Below are 17,871 nucleotides of genomic sequence, written 5' to 3'. Positions count from 1 at the left end.
CTCCATTAACCTCTTGCCCCACCCCAGCCCAGAACTCTCAGATGTGCAGCAGCAGTCAGAGCATCAACAGTGTGCTGAGCGAGGGCGAGGGCAGCCAGTCCAGCTCGCTGTCCGGCATCGGCCGTCGCCTCTGCTTCATCCCCTACCGAGACTCCGTCCTCACCTGGCTCCTCAAGGACAGCCTGGGCGGCAACTCCAAGACCATCATGATCGCAAGTGAGTCCTCCATTGCGTCTGCGGCTGATGAGTGTGCTTTGCTCAGAACTAGGATGCGCGGCCTGTACCCTTGTCTCGTTTTTTTTTCCCCTCACTCTCCGACTCTCTGCCCTGACCCCCCTACAGCTGTCTCTCCTTCCTGTAGCAGCTACAACGAGACCCTCGGCACCCTTCGCTACGCGGCTCACGCCAGGAACATCGTAAACAAGCCCAGAGTCAACGAGGTGCGTCTCTTCCGCTCTCCCTCATTCCCGTCGCCGGTGACGCGCGTGGCTGACGAGAAACTGAGGTGCGGCGCCTTTTGTTGTTTTGTTCCCAGGACGCCAACGTGAGACTGATCAGGGATCTGCGGGAGGAGATCGACCGGCTGAAGAGCATGCTGCTGAGCTTCTCCATGGTACTCGCCCTCCTGCGCCAACACGGCCGTACATTTAGCAACCATAAAAGCACGTGCAGTGGTTGACGGATCATGTGCTGTGTGCAGCAGAGGAACCCCAGCCCGTCCCTGAGCGATGAGCGAGATAGCAGCCTGTCGGACATGGTGCTGCAGAACGAACTGAAGGTCCGTCGCGACCCCTCAAGTTCCGGATTTGACACGATCTCCCGCGTCTTCTTGCTAGGCTCTACATTTACAGTCCTCCGGACCCAGTGGCGTGATCTCTTCCCTCCCCAGGTGGAACAGCTGACTAAAGACTGGTCAGAGGGCTGGCGCGACAAGCGAGCGCTGCTGGAGCGTTACAGCGTGGACATTAACCAGGACAGAGCTGGCGTTCAGATCCGTTCTCTCCTGCCCCACCTCATCGCCCTGGAGCCGGATGTGCTGACCACAGGAGTCACCATCTACCACCTCCGGGTACTGACCCGAGTTCAGTCGTATGTGCTGGGGCATGTCCAACAGTAACATTTTCTTATGCACAGCAAAACGATATTAATTGTATTTCAAGATGCCCTCTGAATTTAGCTTTTGTCTTTTTTCCGTTATTTTTACTACTGCTTCCTTGCCGGAAAAGGTTTTGAGTGTACATGCCTCCCATAAAAGCAGGCGAAGCTGCTCTGGTTTTCTGCAGCAGTTTAATTCCTCTTTGCATTTTCCTCCCATCTTTTATCAATTCCCTTCTTTTCTGGTGTGTATTTGTGGCTGCGAGGGCTGGAGAAAGGCTTAGGCAGGCTTTATGTCCGAGGTTTTGAGGCTGTTCGGTAGATTTCTCAGCAAGTTCCGATCGGACACAAAAATGGCTTCGGTCCTTCACTTTCCCGGTGTGTAAAAGTCGCAGTCCCTGGGAGTTTGGGTCTGCAGTGTGCCTGTGATTCGCATAAGCAAGTTTTTATTCCTCGCGACAACCGTTGACAAATCGCCCTGCTCGCGTTCGAGGTGCGATTTGTGATGAAGGTTGTCAAAAACAAAGACTATAACATTATCTCCAGAGTGGGTGTTATGAAACAGGGTTTGCTACAGGCATGATCAGCAGTACAGTTCTCCGATTGTCCTCATTAGCTCTTGGTGTTCTCTGTACCGTAGGAAGGGGTCACCAGAATTGGACCTGAGGGTGAGAATGAGGAGGGACCCCATATTGGTATCTCAAGTTTATTCTCATATGTTGGGTAGCCCATGTTTTTTGTTTTATATTACATAACCGTACAGGAATATTTTCCTATATTGGCAATAACAAATCAACAAGTGGAGCACTTTGTGTGTAATCTGTTGTTCTGTGATGTCTTAGTCCTGCCAGAGGGTTCGGCATGTGAAATTGAGAATCAGAACGGGATAGTGACCCTTAGGCCCCTCCCACACAGCGTCTGCATGGTCAACAGCAGAGATGTCACTGAACCGTGTAGACTTGCACAAGGTAAATACAACGCGCAGATGCTTTTTGCATGCATGTACATGTATTCATCTTTACGGCAGCTTGCATTTAAAGGTGACAGAAGTCACTGCTCCGTGAACTGAACTTGTAGCCGTGGTTCCAAAGTGCAGTATTTTAGCTATGCAAAATTGTATTAATATTTTTTATGGGTCTGTGCTGTTCAAAGGTGCAGTGATAACATTAGGAGGGCTCCGCAAGTTCCGCTTCAACCACCCTGCAGAGGCAGCTGTTCTAAGAGAGAGGAGAAGGGTCAGTGTCTGTGCTGGAAGAAATCTCACTGAATTACTTGGCATACCCTTAAATACCCCCAAAAAACCACATAAAACAAAATATCTTGACAGTATTTTTTTTTTACATACTGCCACATGGTGGTAACAACTAGAAAAAATATTAAAATTATTGAAATATTAAAGTTATGGATATGGAAAGGGTACAATTATAAGTATAATATAATTCTAATTATAATGATACCGTAGTAAAGTGCAAGTTGTGATTTTTTTTTTTTCCCCAGACCAGCGAGGGAGGTCTGCTTTGTAGCTCCTCGGTGCAGGACGAGCTCACCCTTTGCTTGAGGTAAACGCAGAACCTCACGGGTCTCTTTTGTTCCACAGCACATTTTTCACTCGATCTTTTTAAGTATGTCAGCATCAGTAATGCTGGTACATGTATAATGTTAAAAAAAAAAAAAAATCATGTGGTTTGAATTTGTGATCCTACTGACTGGAAATGTTGAACTGGTAATGAGCTCCCTAGAGGACCCTTACCTTGTTTTTACAGGTCTGACTTTACTGTGTGTGTGTGTGTGTGTGTGTGTGTGTGTGTGTGTGTGTGTGGTAGGGAGTGTCTGCAAATCCGAATGTGTAGTCTTCATGTACCATGCGTTTGTTTCTTTGTGCTCAGGATGGCGGCAGCAGGTAGTCAGGAGCTCGGTGACGGACCTCCTCCAAGACAGCGGTTGGAGGAGCAGCAGCGCTATGTGGAGTGTCTGCGGGAGGAGATCCAGGTGGAGCAGAGGCGAGCGGAGAGAGATCTGGAGAGGGAGCAGGCGCACCTGCGACAGCAGCGGGCCGAGAGTGAGTACTCGGATCCCTTGAGCGCTAAAGGTTATATTCTTACTATGAGGTCATATGTTGCAAATACACAGGACATACTGTACCTCTTACTTTTAAAGTTTTAACTCACAAACAGTTGTTTGTTTGTTTTACAATAAGTATATTTATTTATTTTTGAATGTCTGTTTATTTATTTGTTTGTTGCTTTTTGCTTACTGTTAGAATTATGAATTTGACTCCTGCTTCATTGTTAAGAATGAGACGTTTTTAATAGTATATTAATTTTATATAAAGAGAGAATCTTAATACACTCCTACATTTTTTACGTGACTATGTTAAAACCTCACATTTTATTAAGCTATTGCATTTACATTTTACATTTACAGCCTTTGGCTGACACTTTTTATCCAAAATGACTTACAATTATGACTGAATACAACTCGAGCAACTCAGGGATAAGGGCCTTGCTCAGGGGCCCAACAGTGGCAGCTTGGTGGTGGTGGTGGGGCTTGAACCAGCAACCTTCTGATTGCAAGTCAAGCACATATCAGCTGTCTTGTTAATATTGAAACAAATATGTTTTTACCGTGCCTTACAGTCCTGCAGTGGATTTTGGAGGAAAAGCAGCATCTTTCTGTCGTCAGGGAAAGGGGAACACTGGAATCAGGGATGCAGACGGATCTAATTCCTCTGCCTGCACTGGCTGGTGTTAATAAGGATTCTCTGGAGGAAGGTGACCCTGAAATGGTGAATCCATTGATGATCGTGGTGGGTGTTAGGAAACGGGTGGTGCAGGAGGAGCTCCTAAAACACCATGCACTTCGAAGGGCCGAGAATCGCATTCGCCGCAAAAGGCTGCAATACCAACTGGAGAGGATCGCTCGCAAGCGCCATCTGCTGGAGGCAAAGCGAGAGCTTCAGAGGCTGGAGAATGCATTTGCGGTGGACGGATTGTCGTCCCCTGAGCTGGCATCTCCTAAGTGCAGGGGCCGACTGGTACTGAGAAGGCATTCATTCTCTGCTGATCTTCTGTCTAGACTCTACACTCATCAAACACCCATTTTCAGGTCTGTACTGGTGTTTAAATTGTCCCATTTGAAGATTGTCTGTGAAAAAATTGATTTATATTGTAATTACAATTATAAGCACTTATCAAATAAGTGCTTCAGAAAAGTAAATCATCCAATATTTTGTTATTTCTCCTAACAGCCAGTTTCTTAGGAGGAATAGATCATCTGAGTTCACAGCATCTTTCACTAGGTTTGCATGTCCTGGGAAGTGGGGATCTGAGGAATATCTTCCAGATCAAATAACTAGAGGCCGCTCCAACACTATGCCCTCAAGGTATGGTCAAGGAACCTCTAGTAGAACAGGTTCCTCTGAGAACCTCAAAACATTCCCAAAGGAAGATCGAACATCAGGTGGAATGACTGGGGGGAAAGCTCATTCAGTGGATCCTGAATCATTAGTCTGCAATCACACAGAAGATCATAACATATCCTCACAAACTACACTGGCTTCAGATAATAGAGAATCTAAAAGGGTACTGCCAATAATAAAACAATCAATAACACAGAAATCCTCACCTAAGGGTACCAAAAGTTTACCCTGTGGCAGAAGTAAGGGCTTGGAGACAATCCGCAAAGCACTTTCGCGATCAGTTGGCTCAGGCATAAAGACAGCATTGTCAAAGGTCTTTCGCAAGCCTCCGTTAGGTTTAAGAGGTAGCAGAGGTGCTAAATCGGCTAGCAGGGCAAAAGCGCAGTGTATTGGGGAAGGAAATAAAGTGAAAGCTGTGGGAGAGGCGAGGACAATGCAGCAGAATTGCTCTATTAAAACAGCGATGTCTTGTGAGGGTTTGGCTCACCTTGCCTCATTAAAGGACAAGAAACACAGACGCTGGCACAGCGCTGAGGCCCTAACAAATAACACTGGAAAATGGCTGAAGAAACAAGAAGAGTTGACTGAATGGGTAGAGAACAGTAAGGATGACTCTTCAGACTGCGACAGCCTTTTCTCAGTGGACTCCCTCTCATCAGCCTATACCAAAGCTCTGGCTGAGCAGCTGAAGCAGGAGAACTGTGAGCCCAGCGAGGCAGAGAGTGAGGACAGTCAGATGTCCAAGGACTCTCTCGTCATGGACATTAGCAGGAAACTCGGCACTGCCGGGCCAGTGCCAAAGGCCGTTCAGTCTTCGTGTTGTAGTTTCCAGTCCTCATTCAACCTACAGTCAGGCACTGGAAGAGAAAAATTATGGAACACCAAGGAAATGCCTACAGAGGCTTTCTGGAGCCTACATGGGAGTCCGAAGATAGTGGCAAAGCAATCTTCGCAGCCAGTACCTGAGTCCAGAGCCTCCAGTAATGCCAGTGTCAGAGAGCCAGAGAATTTACTTACTGATGCGTGGTCCTCCACTGATGCAGCAGATAGTCCTCGTAGCCTCAGAGCCTCAGGGGGCTTCATGAAAAAGGCACTACACACGCCAGCAGGGAGCTGTAGCAACCAAAGCTCGGCTAGTCTCGATCTGTCTAGTACAGTGAATGAGTCAGAAGGCCAAAGATCACCCTACTCTGCATCACTTGAACATCAGTCTTCTGAAAGGGAAACAAGCTTGGATTATTATTGGAAGGAACATGACTCTACCTACTGTTCCACATCTGAAAGCACCATATTAAACATGAGTGATGAGCTGTTGAGTAATTCTAAGTCACAGTACAATACAGAAGAGGCTTGCATCACTGAGAATGTGGTGAACAATCCCTCCTCTGACACAAACACACATCAACATGACACATTACGCACTAATAAATCAATGACATCAGATTCAGAATCTCTGGAAGCCTATGATATGGATGTACTAATAGTCAATACTTATTCCAAAGATAATGATGGTATACCAGATGAGAGTTCTTCAGGATGCTTACCAAGTGAATCCCTTAATGGGTATTTGCAGAGTAGCACCACGAATCAAACTATCCTTGATGAACACACAATTCCTTCATATGGTGGGAATGTCTATATGAAAAGATGTTCAAAACAGGATGAGCATTTTACACAGACATTGCAAGAAACAGGATATACAGAAGGTTTTGATGCTTTTCAGTTTGACAGTGATTCCAGAAATATTAGTGTTCCTAAAAATGATGGACACCACTCATCTGTAGAAAGCCTCCATTCAAATAACGCTATCCATTCAGACAATGATTTGGGAAATGTTAAGGGGTGCTTCATATTGTCCGATAAGGAACACCATCACGTAGTAATGCACTGTTCAGAAACAGGAGGTGAATTTTCACAGAAGGCTCAAAGCAGGACCGAGCATGTAGGAGAAGCTGTGGGTGATGGGAAATCCTTGGTGCAGTATCAAGGAGTGAGTGTTTTTGCCTCCACAGAAAGTTGTACAGAGAATTATAATGCAAGAGATACCAAAGACTACACTTTTGTAACAGACATGAAGGAAGAAAATTACAATGAATTAGCAAACACTTTAAAACCATGTGATGTACACCTAAACCAAGACTCTTACAATGCATCATATAAGCACTCAAAAAAAAGTATCAAAACTGCTCATGATGTCTTAACAGGCAATATGCAAATTCTGAAGAGCTGTATAGGATCTCTTCCTCCATGTGATTTTGCTGTTGTAGAGATTAAAGCAGCAACAAAGTTTGATGACAGTTCTAGTACCAGCAAAGACTCAGCAGGTAAACTTTCACCAATAAAAAATGAGACGTCAGTGAAGTCATCCAGTGACCACAAAAGGGGGAACTTGGAACAAAATTCAAAAGTGCCATCAGTGGGTAACGCTGTGTACCGAAACAGCAGCAGTCCTGTTGCTAACTGTACATCTGACAACAGAAGTGCAGTTATGAGTACCAACCAGCATATGATAGCCCAGGATCTCATGAATGATGATGAAATGAGTATGGAGGAAGTGAAATATGATGCATCTTATGTTGAGGTTATGGAAAGAGAAGTATTGTGTAACAGAAAGATTTATCTTTCAATAAATGAGAAGATATCTGAAGTGGTGAAAGAACACCTGAATATGTCTCTAAAAGTGGATGTTGGTGAAGACATTAGTAGAGAACTAGAGCCAAATGGCACAATCTCAGCAAACGGCGTGGATGATCTTATGAAAATTCAGAGCAAACATGAAATTGGACCTGAAAGTTCACATACACTTCTATTTGAGACTGAGCCAGAACCTCCTACTGAAGAGAGCGCCAGGGATAAAGCAGCTATCTGTTGTCACCAAAAGGAATATAGTCACACAGAGAAAGAAATTGTTTTACACCACACTGCAAATGGATTGGGTTGCCTGTCCGGGTCCATGGAGAGCTGTACTGTAGAAATAAAGGACTCTGATAATCACAGTTTATGTAAACCTGTGCCATATGCATTCAATGGACAAGGCCTGGGAAACATTAAGTCACCCAAAGCAAGCAATGTCTTAAGTGCTGAATCAATTGATAATCATCCTGATGATTTGCTCAACCAAGTGATGAAGGAAAGAAGCAAGCCCAGGCATCTGACTTTGATGTCTAGTGATATAGAATGCACTGAAGTCCTTCGAGGTCCTGACTATGTCACCTCTAAACCCTCAGAAGATGACCAGTGTGCACTGATGAAATCAGAGACTACACCAATCGGTGATCCATGCCATAATCTCACTCCTACAAGCACCGCTGTAAGGACAGAGTCTGGATTTGGCTTTGCAGCGTGCACACAAGAGAAGGCTCCTGCAAGAAACTGCTTACCAGAGATGTCAAGTTCATCAAAAATAAATGATGTTCAGGCTTCAGGTCGATACTCAGAAATCATGGTAGACCACCTGACATTTGAAATGCAGAAAGAGGCAGCCCTGAGTAAACCCGTGAAGGCAAGTAAAGCAGATATGGCTGCTGAATTTCAGCAGGTATTGGAGGGCGGTACTACTGCACATCTTGGCAATGAGCGAAAGATTCAGTTTACAAAAAATATTCAGTGCTCATTTAATTCAAATCTATGCCACGAAGCAGCTGAATGTTACTTTCAGGCGGCTGGTTCTATACCATTTAACGCACTAGACCATCAAGAATGTACTCCAGAAAACCTTGAAAAATGCCACATTTCTATCATCCAAGATCACAATACAGTTGAGCAGAATACCTCTAGCATCATGACTAAAAGTAATAACAATAATCACACTTACTATGGAGAACTAAACAAAGATACCACTGTTTCTCAAGCAAGCCAGGCTCTACTAAAAACACATGCTCCGTCGCAGCCACAGAGAGAAAGCCGATCACAGGTCATCCAAAGGGTCATTATGGACAGAAACACTTATAATGGGCCTCAACCCGATCATCAGGCAGCATGTAAAGGGGACAGTAAGCATCACAGAATCGAAAGGAATATTCAAGATGAAGAGATGCTGGAGCCTGCAAACGAACTGCGAGTTTGCAGTTCATCCACACTCGCTGACTCTGCCGGCTCACCAAGAAGAGCAGACCAGACAGACACAGGAGAGGTGAATAAACCTGAGGCCAAATCAGCAGCCACTTCTGACCTAACTATGTCTTTAAATATGAACCCAAAGAGATATGGTAACAACAAATCTGAATTCAGTCAAAAGGCAACTGTTGGAGAACATGCCGTGCGGTTCACGCCCTGTGGTAGTAACGATGGCCGTTCAAGAATAAAGCCAAAAAGATACAGAAGGGCCCATTTTACTGCCCCTCCAAGTTCATCCACAGACTCAACACCTGATTCATCCTTGGATGAGACTGCCAAAACTCTAATCCAGCAATGTAGCAGGACTGTTCAAGCCACACCTGGCGTACCTGCTGTTGGCAAAAAGAATGCGGTTGCTGAAAATGAATCCGAAAGTCTCTCACCTGATAAACTGTGTACATCTTCTGTGGTTAGTCAAGGAGACTCGAGCATGAGAGAAAGCTATCCTCTGGAGATTGATATTGCAAACCCTAGAGTAGGAGTCACCATAGGTAACACTACTGGCGAAGCAGAGGAGAATAGTCTCCGACATAGGCCAAGTCATCTCACGACGAAGATATTTAAAACTGGGCTGTCAAACACTGGTGAAGGAGTTTATTTAACCAGACATGTCCCGAATGGCAACAAGCATAAAGAAGCACCATCGTCTGACAAAAATCTCATGCAAAATAGAGAACCTATGCTCCATTTTGCTTCAAGTGACATCAATCCCTTTATTCACACAACAAAAGCTGATGAGTTGCTCAGAACTGTGCCCAAAAATCAGGCATTTGGAAGTGCTGTCAATATATCCCGCCTACTTTCTCCACTAGAAAGTTCAGAAAAGCATATAACCAGATGCTGCAGCGTGGACAATGGGTTGAATGTCCTGAATTCTCCTTTTAACTCTCATTTGAGTAGTTATGCAATCCACAAGGGGCTTTCTAGTACATTAAGTAGTGTTGAAGATTCTAAAGAACATAGTTGCACAGAGTCCCAGCTGAAGGGACTTTGTCATACCTCTTTTGTTTTTAATGAGAAGACCTTAGCAGATTTAAGCAGTGAATCTTGCAACAATACCTCAGACTTGGGTCATAGCTCTGGCCAAGTTGATGAAATAGTACTGGTCTACTCTTCTGACCATGAAACCCAAGAAAGTGGACTCAAGGGTTTAAGTAAATGTGATCACAGCACGCAGACATTTGTGTTTGATGAGGACCTGAAGAAAAAACTCAGACACAAGAGAAGCCACACCCAGGTACCTGTGTCCAGTCAGACACATGGAACATCAACCACATGGGCAAGTCTACAGAATATGTCTGCACATCTCTCAGAGTTGATTCTTAACACATCTGACCTTCTGGGAAACATTCAGTGTATGAGATCAGGGGAAAGGTTTCTGCTGTATGAAAATCCAGCAAAAAACAGTAGTTACATTTCAGCGGTTCACTCTGACAAGTATTGTAAGAGCGATGGCTCCACCCAAACTGTTGTAGATATCGGTATCCAGACTGAAGACACTTCAATGCTGATGAAGCAAAGCAAAGTTGTCAACCAAAGCCCAGCTGTGGAGAACGCCAAAGCACATGAGGTCAATGTGACTGTCAGAGTGATTGGTACAGGTTCTTGTGGTGCATCAAAGCAAGATGGAATCACAAAGTCCTATAGCGAATGGTGTGAAAATAAACAGCCCTTTGAGACTATTAAAAGTATGCCTGACTTGCGCTCTGAAGGCTTACCTCCCTCTGTGCAGCTGGACAGGAAGTTAGAGGTTTCAGCTTCAAAGGTGGTTTCCCTAGAAAATGTTGTAGCCAATCAGAGCTACCCCAGCCCAAAGGCCGTAACTGCTGCCACTATAGATCATATTAGTAACCCCTCTTCCAAATGTTTTGGAGTTTGTGCTCACAGAAAAGGCAGTTCGGCGATATCTGCAAGGGACAATCAATTAAATCAGAGAGAACCGAAGCCAAGAAATTGCCCTGATAAACGAATATTGGTTATGGACCGTGCTTCCTCACCGATCCTTACTGTGGAGGTGCCCAGTTGCTTTCAGAAAGAGAAGACAAAGTCTGCTCAGTGCTTGTCCAATCACAAGAAAAGTCAAAGGCACAGGCCTTCTGAAACACAGCTGTCAACATCATTCAAAGGTTTACTTGAAAGCAAGCAAATGTCCACCACTGAAAATCAAGCACTGCACCAAACAGGTCAGTTTCACATACGTCAGAAAGAAACGATTCGTGACAACAGACAAGCACTTTCTGTGTCTCTTGAAAATTTGACTGACACCAGTTGCACAAATGCAGACAGCTCGGTGGCATACTCCATAGAAAGTATTCATTCCTCTGGCACACACAACGAAGGGAGAAAAAAACTCTTTAATAGAGTCCAAAGTGGAGGACTGTCTCAGTCCGTTTTGTGTAGTTCTCAGTCTTGCAGTTGCTCTTCCTCAGTCAAACATGGGCAGCCTGAAAATTGTAGCCAGAGCCAATTGAAATCTTCAACACCCCTCAATCAAAGCTACAAAAACAGCATGCTGGAATATAACCGCAGTTTTTCTGATGGTATGGGGAAGTGCTGGAATGATATGAGCAAAAGAATACTACAGCACCAAGAGGAAGATGCGGTATCACTGTCTCCAAGTGAGTGCAATACAGATGTCCTGGTCAATGTCGATCCACTTACTGACACCAGTCCCATCAAAGAGGACCAACAGCTTCCTGAAGACTTGCCAATGCACAACAAGTTTAATAATTGGTCAGGCATCAATCAACCACCACCAGCAGGGCTCACCAACAAAAGCAATCCTACTGTGGCGAAAAACTCAGGTGTTAATACTCAGAATCTCCATACAAGTCTGGCAGAGTCAGAAAGAACTGGATCTGGGCCCAAGCCAGAGTTCTTGGAAGTGACTGATAAAAGAACAAGAGAGATTGAGAGACTGCGGAAGGACCGGGAGCAGGTAATGGCCTCTGTGCGCTTGGACCTGAGTTCTCCTCAGCTGAGTGTGGAGCTCAAAGAGGCAAAATTGCACTATGGCCTAGGGGAGACAGACACGATGCTGAAGCTGCTGAAGTCCAGCCCCAGGGAGGAGCCTGTCATCTCCACCAATCAGCAGCTCTATGAGAGGTGTGACTTATGATGAAACATTCCAAAAAATTGTCAATGAAAAACGTTAAAACCTTTTTGTCTGTAATGTTACCAGTTTACTAGCCACTAATGAAGTTAAATGTGAATTTAAATTGCCATGTAGCTGAGGGAGAACGTGATCTGATATTACATCCTTAGACACAGAAGGAGCATTGACGGCTTGAGGAAGGAGAGAGAAGCTCGTCTTCAGACGTGCCGCCGGGCTCGAAGCCTCAGCCCCAGCAAGCACCCGAACTCATCCGCCCAAAGGCCTTCCCATCTGCCAAGCCGACGGAGGGAATACCTGCAGCAGCTCCGCCAGGAAGTAGTGCAGACCAGCAGGTGAATGACTGACTGACTGAATCTGTCTCCCTCTGTCTCTATTTTTTTTTCAGTCAACTAAAGTTTAATGTCTCTGATATGTTTTGTTACCCTTTTTTTTTCTTTTTTTTTCTTCTTTTTTTTAAAACTGTTGGGCTTGTAAGAATTTGTCAGTAACCACAAATGAACCTTCCCAGAGTTCCTGACCCACAGAGAAGAGGGGGTCAGTATCCCCCCGATATTGAGCTCCTCCTGCGTGATTACAGTCGGGCACGAGAAGAGGCAAGGACGGAGATCGCCCGTGCTCGAGAGCGACTCCGTGAGCGGACGGAGCAGGAGAAGAGGAGATTACAGCAGCAGGCTCTTGCACAGGCTGTGAAGGTGAGCATTAAATTGCAGCACAAACACAAACCTGGCCGTTGCCATCGGTGTGTTCTCAGTCATACACTATATATTTGTTATTGTCTTTTGGGAAAAGGCAGCATTTAAGGTAAAGAAATTTATGGTGACACATAAAATGACATTATATCTCTGCTTGGCCTCATTTGAAAATTTGCCCTCGTCACTTATGTAGGACGACATAAAGATTCGCACGCGTGTCAGCAACAGCACCTTGTGCACGGGTTCCAACCTAAGCCTCTCCTCCGGACCTACATCTGGCTACAATAGCAGCAATGCAGCTTTACTGAAAGATAGTGGCTCTCCATCACTACAGGTGAGACCCTCTGTCAAGTAAGTTACATCAGTACAGACATGGGAACAGCGTTTTAAAGGATGTTGTTTGTACATGTGTATTGCCCAGATCCCTGGGATATCAGATGCAGGCTTCAGAGTCAAGAATCAACCTTCTGTCATCCCCTTTCAAAACTCTAAGGCTCCGCGGGTGTGGCTGTCAGCTCAGGGTGAGCGCCGGACCTACGTGGAAATGCTTGTGCTAAGGGTTCATTTTGAATTTGATCTGAATTTGTGGCGTTCTTCCTAGATGTTCGCCTGGAGACACCTCCCTCTGGATTGGAGCTTCAGTCCTGCTCATCTCCGTCGACTCCACCTGCGCGGCAGCGCACCTTTTCTTTCGGTTGGCCCTCGTCCGTTTCCACATCGTACCAAGACATCGCTGACTGCACTCTTGACAGTGCCCTGTCAGAGGTTGCGCTGTTTTTTTGCTTTATCGTTTTGAACATGTCCAACTTTAGAAATGAGTTAAGTGACGCGGGAGGTTCAGCCCAGTGCTTAATTCTGATTGCTGTGGCTCAGGTTCATTTAGCCTCTGGTGGAGACCTAAGGAATCTTCTGGAGGGAAAGGCTGCAGCTGGCTGGAGGTCCGTACACGCACATTATAAGCCTGTAGAGCCATGCAGCCTGTTTGAGATGAACTTTGACCCTAGCTTGCTCTCTCCCATTGTCCAGGCATCAGGGTATGGAGCGAGGGGTTCAGACCTTCCACAGGCCATCCTCCAGGCCCTCTGCTCATGGGTTTCTGGGAGCCATGGAGCTGGACAGACCTCTGGCTAGTGTGTGGAATTTGATCCGAGACCACTCTAAGACACACCTCTTCCACGAGTCTCTCAGGTCTGCCTGGACGCGCTCCCTAGATGACAGCACGCAACTAGGTGACAAAATGCTATTAATGCCTTTCGTTATTGTATCTTGGCAAAGAGCAGACAATGTAGAAAGAATTCTGAAGAACTTGAGATTGCTTGCTCTTGATGTACCTTATGATTGTCTTGCTCACACCAGTCTACCTGCTGACTGATCCGGCCAACTGTCATCTTAAACAGCCGCGGGATTTTTGTTGCCTGAGCACTGAGTCCAAACAGGTGTGTTCTCTCCCTTTAGTTGCTCTGCCGTCTGCTGAACAGTTTGAATAATGCGGAGAGGATTATATAGAGTGGTCCTGAGACGTGCCTGTGGGGGTGCTTGATTTTTGTAACAGCTGTGGTTACTTCAGCATAGCAGTTGTTACATTAAATCAAGAATTAATTTAAAGGAATATTCTCACAGCCTCTCTCTCTCTGTGTTATTTCTCTGTTCATCTTTCCCTGTGTCTTGTTTGATCACCACCTGTCAGAATGATATGTGGGTGTTGGCCATGCAGTCTGTCTTTGAGGAGTCTCTCCCTCGCCCCAGTGCGGACACCATACGTGCAGAGATGCTTCCCAGTGCATGGGTCCTTCAACCCAGCCAGTGTCGGGATCGTATCGTGCTCATAGTAACGTATCTACTACAGGTATGTAAACAAATAGAAAACCATAACTAAATTCTCTTTTGTACCCAAAACCTTTTGTCAACAAATATAGATGAAAATGTCAGGACTGATCATCTGTAAAGAGGAGAAAACCTTTTGCGTGTCACCTGTTTGCAAAGCTTTGATTAAAAGGTTTTTTTATTGACTAAACGTTAAACTGTTCCATTTTTGTTTACTACAATTGCTGTAGTTTTTAATCTAAAATTAATAATAAATAAAATGACTAAACTGACCGAAATGTGACTAAAACCACTTTGCAAAAGACTAACACTATGCCATTTTTAATATCGCGTTACAACAATGAGCAATGTCTCCCCCTACAGGTGGATTTGGGAACGCCATCCCTGCCTAAGAGGTTTCTGAATGTAGTGGCTCGGAGCCAAGCAGCCGTAATCGCAGACCTTGAATCCTTTTTGTCCTCGTGATGGACCAGGTTCCATGTAGCAACAAGCACTTATTTTAAGGCCCTTAAAGCCCTTCGCAGAGACTTCGCACCTCATTCCTTTTTTCTCTGGTTCTTTACCACTGAGCACTGATATGATTTATGTATAGAAAAATATGATGTGAAATTTTTTATATTTTATTTGTGTGTCTTTTTTACATTTTATCTGCTCTTTATGGTGCTTCCATGTGCCAAGGTGTTGATAAACATCTGGTCTAAACGTTTTGTTGCTGGTGGTTTGTCCAAACACCCATGTAATTCTTATAGGTAACTTATGAAATGTACTTGACATAAATTATTCTGCTTATTATTAGACATATTTAGATTAAATAAATCCAGTATTCCTTAGGTGTCTATCCTCAGCCTGAAGCTAATTTTACTGAGCTTTAATATTAAAGGATGGGGTATTTCCTATCCATCATGTATTTCCCATCATCTGTTTCTTATCTATTATCTATTTCCTATCTGTTATTTTCCATCATGTATAATCAAGTGCAGCACAACTCCATCGATAGCTTTAGTACTGAGAAATGTATCTGCAACTTCTCACTGGGCATAAGCAAATTTTATTATTGAGGCCTTGAAAAACCCCTCAAATCCCTTTCTGGAAAATGGGAACTTTTTTCCAAAGACACATGAATATACTGTGTGTTTCCCATTCTCAAAAAGGAGATTTCCTCGATGCCTTTGGGGACTTAACTGGCTCCCCCATTGGACCGTGTTAAATTCCTGTGAGAAACTGTACAACAGTAAGTTTCGCTGCCAGTAAGTTCATGCTGTCATTGAATTTATTACACATGATTATAAAAGATGGGAAAATATTGTAGGATATTGTAAGATATGGCTTGAAAACTAGTCAACATTGTCTTTAAAAGCTGAGATATTTGAAACTTGAATTTGACAAACTTTGCAAAGAAGCCTTCTGGCTGAATATGTGTAATATGCAGTATAGAACATCTGCATCACAACTGCAACACATGTCCAGTGCAGTTTTCAATGGGACCGAGACCACAGTTAACTTAAAACAACCCAATTCCTGCTACACTGTAAGTGATATGCAATTTGACAAAAATGTTTTATTCTACTTTTTACTGTCTTTTGCCCATTGACATCTGCAGTATTTTTTTTTTCTATTTTCCCCATGTTTTATATTTTAATTTAATGTGATTTTAAGCTTGTATTCTTGAAACTGTAACATGAACAAAACTTTGATCACACTCACGGTCATAGTTAGCAGTTGTTTGGTAATCTACTGTAGTTTCAGTCCAAGTAACAGTAACCATGCGTTCAAGCTAATAGTTTTTATCCCAAAGTTCGTCCAATAGGATTGAAATGTTAGTGCATTTCAGTAATATGACAAAGTGTAAATGTCATTGGATGTGAAGCACCACTGAAATGGAATCTGTCTTCAGGAAAGTTTGGTTCAGACAAGTCAGTTTGCTTATGTTGAAGAAGGAAAAAACCCAATTACTGATCACCTGTGAAATAATAGCCACATCTGTCTATTTTATTTTTCCAGAACATAAACATCTTATCTCACAGAGTCATATATTTCTGCACATGGTAGATGGCACAACTCGGGTTGCTGTGAGACCACAGTGATATTGCTTCCACTTCATTTCATTTTGATCTCTGTTTCTGTCTCTAATATGATTTCATTCTAATCTGATTGTACACCCCCCCCCCCCAAAAAAAAAGAAATCTGTTATCATTATCAATGGTATAATTTGTCCAGGTACCAATGTGAGCTAGATCATGTATACAGTAATAATACACACTATAGTTATGTACACAATTTTAGGGTCAAAGGCATGAAATGCGTGACCACTAAGGAATTAGATCAGGCTTTTAAGAAGCACTGCAGAATGAGACCAGTACAGTAGGCTTTGACTGGAGCCCATGGTCAAGGACCTGAAGGATTCATTTTCCACTAAAACAGAATCATATGGGCTAATGAAGGAAGCTCCTCCCTTATTCTTGTCTGTATATGCAACCCTGATGCAATATTAGCTATGATATCTAATCTCTATTATATTGAAATGTAAAATAATTTATAACATCTCTTGTGGTTGGTTTGCCTGTTTTCATTTTTGGTGTTTGTGGTTTGTTTGGTTTTTTTTGTTTTTTTAATACTTTGGTGAAATGAAAAGGCTACAGTCGGCATTTAATTTATATACAAAAGCATTATTTTCATAAATATATTTGCCCTTTCCACGACTTGTTCGTTGTCTCTTTTTATAGTGAGTTCCTACATAAACACCGGAGTAGTAGCGTTGTGGTGTGCATGCTGTTTCTCGATGACGGGGCTACGTTTGTCTGCCTACTGGGGGCGCATTACTGCAGTCTGAAGTTGGTCCGTTGATGAATAGGTTTCTGGCATCCTTTCGACACCCGCCATTTGATACTCACTTGATCAGGGATTCCTCTCCTCTTACTCCTCCACCTCCTTCATTAGACTTCTGCTGCCACTCGATTAGACATAAGGGGCTAGCGGTGTATCGGTCGGTTTCATTCCAGACAGTATATCACACGAACGAGGTTACATGGAAAATTATTTATATTTATTGCGTGGTTATTTCTACACGGAATGCAAAACCGTTATGACAGCTCAGGATGGGAGAAAAGTTGTCAGAGCATCCGAAAAGTTGGAGTTAATGTAAACAAACGCTTCAAACTCTCAATGAGATTTAATTGTACTTAAAATATATCTATTTTTAATTGATGCACAAGATGCAAAGTTTCACTCCCATTAATTGCACAGCGCTCGGAACCTCCTTATATTTAGTGTAGCACAGCTTCGTGCTGTTGAGTTGCAACGAAGAGTGACTTGTTCAGAGGTGACTTGTTCAGAGGTGACATTTTAGTGGAGATAGGCGGGCAGTGTACATGCGTGGTGCCCCTGTGGGTGGGGGTACGTACGTAAATGTATCTGCCATTTAAAGTCACTGGCTTGACAGGAATGTGCGTCCTCTGCGCAGCGAGTCAGCGCTCCGCTTTATTTTTAACGCTTTGGGTGGGTCGAGCGCCGGCTGGCGAGTACGACCGTTATGCGCGGCGACCTCTCTGTGGTGCAGGTCGCGTCCCAGACCCCCTCGTCAGGATCTCTCCCACCGTGTGCCACGATCGTGA

The 17,871-nt window shown here is 44.0% G+C and overlaps 1 protein-coding gene across 1 annotated transcript in view; it reads left to right on the top strand.

Moving 5' to 3' along the window:
• stard9 (StAR-related lipid transfer (START) domain containing 9) overlaps nucleotides 1–16,959 on the top strand; it is a 28,482-nt gene extending 11,523 nt beyond the window's left edge. The window contains exons 11-32 of the mRNA XM_035532893.1: nucleotides 28–216; nucleotides 343–440; nucleotides 536–613; nucleotides 701–778; nucleotides 890–1,069; nucleotides 1,736–1,763; nucleotides 1,938–2,063; nucleotides 2,248–2,330; nucleotides 2,593–2,654; nucleotides 2,982–3,154; nucleotides 3,732–4,200; nucleotides 4,343–11,734; nucleotides 11,894–12,076; nucleotides 12,253–12,436; nucleotides 12,630–12,770; nucleotides 12,858–12,957; nucleotides 13,038–13,201; nucleotides 13,310–13,374; nucleotides 13,463–13,665; nucleotides 13,793–13,872; nucleotides 14,124–14,282; nucleotides 14,624–16,959. Coding sequence (XP_035388786.1) covers nucleotides 28–216; nucleotides 343–440; nucleotides 536–613; nucleotides 701–778; nucleotides 890–1,069; nucleotides 1,736–1,763; nucleotides 1,938–2,063; nucleotides 2,248–2,330; nucleotides 2,593–2,654; nucleotides 2,982–3,154; nucleotides 3,732–4,200; nucleotides 4,343–11,734; nucleotides 11,894–12,076; nucleotides 12,253–12,436; nucleotides 12,630–12,770; nucleotides 12,858–12,957; nucleotides 13,038–13,201; nucleotides 13,310–13,374; nucleotides 13,463–13,665; nucleotides 13,793–13,872; nucleotides 14,124–14,282; nucleotides 14,624–14,725 — 10,337 coding nt within the window. The 3' untranslated portion in view covers nucleotides 14,726–16,959. The remainder of the gene's footprint in view (nucleotides 1–27; nucleotides 217–342; nucleotides 441–535; nucleotides 614–700; nucleotides 779–889; nucleotides 1,070–1,735; nucleotides 1,764–1,937; nucleotides 2,064–2,247; nucleotides 2,331–2,592; nucleotides 2,655–2,981; nucleotides 3,155–3,731; nucleotides 4,201–4,342; nucleotides 11,735–11,893; nucleotides 12,077–12,252; nucleotides 12,437–12,629; nucleotides 12,771–12,857; nucleotides 12,958–13,037; nucleotides 13,202–13,309; nucleotides 13,375–13,462; nucleotides 13,666–13,792; nucleotides 13,873–14,123; nucleotides 14,283–14,623) is intronic.
• Nucleotides 16,960–17,871: the final 912 nt, after the last annotated feature.

Source organism: Electrophorus electricus, chromosome 13 (assembly GCF_013358815.1).
Source record: "Electrophorus electricus isolate fEleEle1 chromosome 13, fEleEle1.pri, whole genome shotgun sequence".
Taxonomy (NCBI): domain Eukaryota; kingdom Metazoa; phylum Chordata; class Actinopteri; order Gymnotiformes; family Gymnotidae; genus Electrophorus; species Electrophorus electricus.
This window is presented reverse-complemented; position numbering and strand designations above follow the sequence as displayed.